The sequence below is a fragment of the Etheostoma spectabile genome, chromosome 11 (genome assembly GCF_008692095.1).
Source record: "Etheostoma spectabile isolate EspeVRDwgs_2016 chromosome 11, UIUC_Espe_1.0, whole genome shotgun sequence".
Classification (NCBI taxonomy): Eukaryota; Metazoa; Chordata; class Actinopteri; order Perciformes; family Percidae; genus Etheostoma; species Etheostoma spectabile.
Window position 1 is genome coordinate 17,948,185 of NC_045743.1, and position 4,769 is coordinate 17,952,953.

General features: G+C 43.5%; 1 protein-coding gene across 1 annotated transcript in view; it reads left to right on the forward strand.

Annotated features, from left to right (window-relative positions):
- slc40a1 (solute carrier family 40 member 1) overlaps positions 1-3,240 on the forward strand; it is a 13,536-nt gene extending 10,296 nt beyond the window's left edge. The window contains exon 8 of the mRNA XM_032530218.1: positions 546-3,240. Within this exon, the coding sequence (XP_032386109.1) occupies positions 546-862 (317 nt within the window). The 3' untranslated portion in view covers positions 863-3,240. The remainder of the gene's footprint in view (positions 1-545) is intronic.
- Positions 3,241-4,769: the final 1,529 nt, after the last annotated feature.

Genomic DNA, 4,769 nt, shown 5'->3' on the forward strand with positions numbered 1-4,769 from the left:
AAACACTGATCCACATTTTTCACCATTTTCAGGCATTTTATAAAAAGATGTATCAATTATTTGAGAAGAATTAGTCAAGTTACTTGCAGCCTTAAAATAGTCCCTCTTAAGTTTTTTGTGGTGAATCTAAATACCACGATATTGTATGATATTGTCTATTACTTTGTTTTGGAGCAGCGTAGAAGCTCCAAAGTGCAAATGAGAATTGATTGGCATTGGTTCAGCGTCATTGTTTTATTTGAAAGGAAATTAGTGTTTAGGTGTTATAGTGCCCATGCTTTGTTGGCATGTTCACTTCCTTTCATAAGATTAGAAAAGGCTGTTTCATTTATGACTTCCTACAGGTTGAACTTTTACACAAGTAACCGGAATTTCACACAAGACCTGTAAGGATGTGCCGTGGATGTCAGAGCAATATTTGCAACCTTTGGTTCCAATAATCTCGCCTGAGAATTGCTTCCACGGCTCCCGTCGTCTTCCAAAGCGGTTATAACGTGGCTGTAAAGACCTCACGGGGTCTGACTCTGTCTGTCTCTGTCCCGCAGGCCTGTGGTCCTTCGACCTGACCGTGACCCAGCTCATGCAGGAGAACGTGATCGAGTCGGAGCGAGGGGTGATCAACGGCGTCCAGAACTCCATGAACTACCTCCTAGACCTGCTGCACTTCATCATGGTGATTCTGGCCCCGAACCCAGAGGCCTTCGGCCTGCTGGTCCTCATCTCCGTGTCCTTCGTGGCCATGGGTCACGTCATGTACTTTGGATATGCCTTCAAGAACCTGGGCAGCCGCCTGTTCCTCTGCTGCTCGCCGGAGCAAAAGGTGGAGACGGTGGACAGCCTGTCCCTTCCCACCACCGTCTAACCCCCTTAAAGAGACTCTGTCCTGGGTACATATCTCTCAAGCCTTACCCTACTTCTGCATCTTAGCTAGCTAACTAACACCTTTGCTTGTAGCTGGCAGAATGCTAACCTAAACCAGAGGAAGGTACCTTAACATGCTACGCGTACTGTAGCCATGGATACAGCATTAATCATTAGGAGAAGGTGGGGAGTACAACGCTTACGGTCTTAGGACAACGCATCCACAGGGAAACCTTTAGACGAGGCAGGGTTTCGCTAACTTTTTCAGGGCCGGATCCAGATAAGAGCCTCGGCCTCCCGCCTGTCCATGCTCTGTCAGACCAGGATCCATCACTTCCAGGCAGTTAGTAAGAAATCAGACCGCACGGCACTGCACGCTGTTCTCCTCCGAGCTCACAGCCTGGAACTAGCTGTAGAGATTTTTTAAAGGTGCTTTAACTTAACTTAAAGGGCGACATGGGAGTGAAATCGTGCAGGCTTGGATAATGGGGGGGGGGGGCTGTCTGAGACCCCCAAAAGAGAGAACGTCCCCCGTTTTGTGACGCTCGGCTCTCAGTGACTTCATTGGTGTGTAGGTGGGAATTCAATGGTCTCTGGTAGCGGGCTTACATATATAAATGTATGATGAGTAGGTTGGGGGTTTTCCTCCAAGGGGGGGGGGGGGGAAGGGGGTTGGGGGGGTGCTTTTTATTTAACCAAACACAAAACTGGGATCTAGTCTCTTTACTACGCAGGTATAAGGGTAATGCAGTTAATTGTATTTATTCAGGAAATGGTGGACGGTGGTTGTTATAATAATCGTATACTCAGTGTTGTGTGGTTCCCTAAGAAAGAAATAAGAAACCCTATGCACCGTTGTCTATAACTCGCTCAGTAACCAAAGTCAAAGTGCATATGTGGCATAAAAGGAAGTGAGGGACAGCAGATATCTGTTCCCAGTCTTCCAAATGTACTTATTTACATCAGGTGACAGTAGTTGTGTAGGTTCACCAATGCATTTATACACCCTTGGTATACCCGCTCTGAGATTTACATTTAGTTTTCTGTTTAGTTCGTTAATAGCTTCATTTAGTCACCTTTTGATTTTTCTCTCCTGAATATACTTTTTTTTAATCATGATTGTTGTTACACAGGCACTTTAAGTGATTGACGTCTGTCATTACACCCAACTCGCGTGATCAGGCATTTGATCTATATTTTTGCACATGGCTGAAGTCCCAGAAACCCCCGCGCACAATCTTATCCAATCACTTTGATTCTCTCGCTCAGACGCTGTGGTTGAAACGAAAACATAAGGCACATATTGTAACACTTATGAGGAAAAACTGTACCAGCTCATGTGAAAAAGTCTGGAAAGTTTACCTCAGAAACCCATGTTTCCTCAAAAGTCAGCCAGAAAGCTCAGTCAGCAAAACGTCCCGGATCCTAGACCGCCAACAGACTCTGGACCTGTTTCACTCCTCTTGACTTCTAATTGCTGAAAGCTTTAACAGAGGTGGACCCATTTTCATTTTGACATCTCTGTACAGTTCTAGTCTAGGAAATGTATTTTCATAGTATCTCATGAATGTGTGTGTGGCTCTGTCTGCATGCTACATGTCCTGTGAAGTGATTTTGTAAAAGAGTGTTTCCAAAAACAGTTAAACATCACCGGTATCTGGAAAGTAGCCTTCTACAAAGTGAGACTACTGTACATAACTATCTGATATATGTAGAACTGACAGGATAATGATGTATGCTAAAGTATAGTGTATCAAATAAGAGTCATTATGATAGCAATATCCATTTTATCCATCTTTCTGGAAACATGAGCCACCATAAGCTAGGTAAGGCTGTAGCATCAAAACCCCAGAGTTCAACTTTTGATTTTAAAGAGGAATAATGGGTTATTTCATCTTTCAGAAGTTCCTGATCTCACTTTAAATATCATCCAAATACACGGTAGTTGCTACTGTAGCAGTAACTAGGTCTGACCTTCCATGATCTCTGTTGCCTTAATGTAAACTAGCCTTGAAAGCTGTTATGCGCACACATCGAGACGGCGTCCAGCCGCACCCTACCCGTGGAAAATGGAGCCTGTCTGGCCCAGATTTTGGGGAATAGCGATGGAGAAATATTTTGGTTGGAAACGAAGGTAGCCACACAGGATGTAGGAGAACAGAAAGCCACTTTTTCGCTGCATGTGCCGAGTCAGGGTTCGGTCTGCAGGTGCACCAGTAAAGCGCTGACTCATGTTCATGTTCCTGAACCTCGGTCTGGGCATGGACCCCAAACCGCTCGATCTGCTGATTCAGGAACATCTCACACAGCCATAAATCTGTATTTTTAATGTAAATAACAGCAGCCAGACAATACAAAATCAACTTAAGTATACAATAACAAAATTATATATATACAGTATATATATATGTGTGTGTATACTGTTGTTATGCTGTTTGTCTGGAAATGCTGAATTTTCTCTTCTTTTTTACATGTTTTTATACACCTAGAGTTAGCTTTTTGTGTTAGATGAGGTTTCGTAACGATTTTTGAAAATTGTGTGTAAAGCAATTATTACCTTTTTATTTGAATACGTGTGTATTATACTACTTTAATCTGGCAGTATACACACGTATCTGTGTTTCTGTATACTTATTTTAGCTGAAAAGCAACAAATTATAAAGAAATCATTCTGTAATAATCACACTTCATTGAATGTTGGTAGGGACTGCTTGTATAGCATGAGGTCTAAATAAAGAAAACCTCGACAAATACCTGTCTGTACGGTCTTCTGTGTGTGTGTGTGTGTGTGTGTGCGTGTGTGTGTGTGTTGCTGTGTGACATCACAAACCACAGCAGAGTTAGCTGCTGATTCCCCCCCCAGATTCCCTTTCTTTCAGGCAGCCATTGTTAAACTCGCTGACTTTAAGCTGAGCTGGATGATCCCGACGCGGCAAAGACAAAGAGTGACCTGGTTTTTGTGTGACAGAAGGTCTCGGCCTGGACCACGTTAGTGGGGCTCTGACTCTGGATTATGTGTTCATTTATGCATTTAACTACTTTAAATTAAAGTGCTCATATTCTGCTCATTTTCAGTTTCATAATTGTATTTAGACGTTATATCAGAATAGGTTTACATGGTTTAATAAAAAAATATATATACATATTTTTGTTGTACTGCACATTGCTGCAGCTCCTCTATAAATATGCTGTGATAACGTTAACGTTACTTGAGATATTAAAAACCGATTTTAAAATGTACTTGACCTAGGTAAGGACTACTAGCCAGTCAGAAGCAGAGTATGAGGGGCCCTGACAGTACCTAGGTTAAGGGACTACTAGCAGTCAGGAGCAGAGTATGAGGGCCCTGACAGTACTAGGTAAGGACTACTAGCCATTCAGAAGCAGAGTATGAGGGTGTTGACAGTACCTAGGTAAGGACTACTAGCCAGTCAGAAGCAGAGTATAGAGGGCCTGACAGTACCTAGGTAAGGACTCCTAGCCAGTCAGAAGCAGAGTAGAGGTCCTGACAGGACCTAGGTAAGGACTACTAGCCAGTCAGAAGCAGAGTATGAGGGCCTGACAGTACCTAGGTAAGGACTACTAGCCATTCAGAAAGCGAGTATGAGGGCCCTGACAGTACCTAGGTAAGGATATAGTCCAGTCAGAAGCAGAGTATGAGGGTGCTGACAGTACCTAGGTAAGGACTACTAGCCAGCCAAACAACATTTATGATATCACTCCCCAAGTGTTCTCTGGGATGGGGGTCCGGGGGTTGGGCTGGCCGCTCCATAACATCCATCTGGTTCACCTGGAACCAGGACTTTGCTCCTTACTGGTGTGTTTTGGGTCCTTGTCTTGTTGAAAGACCCATTTCAAAGGCATTTCATCTTCAGCATAAGGCAACATGACCTCTTCAAGTATTCTGA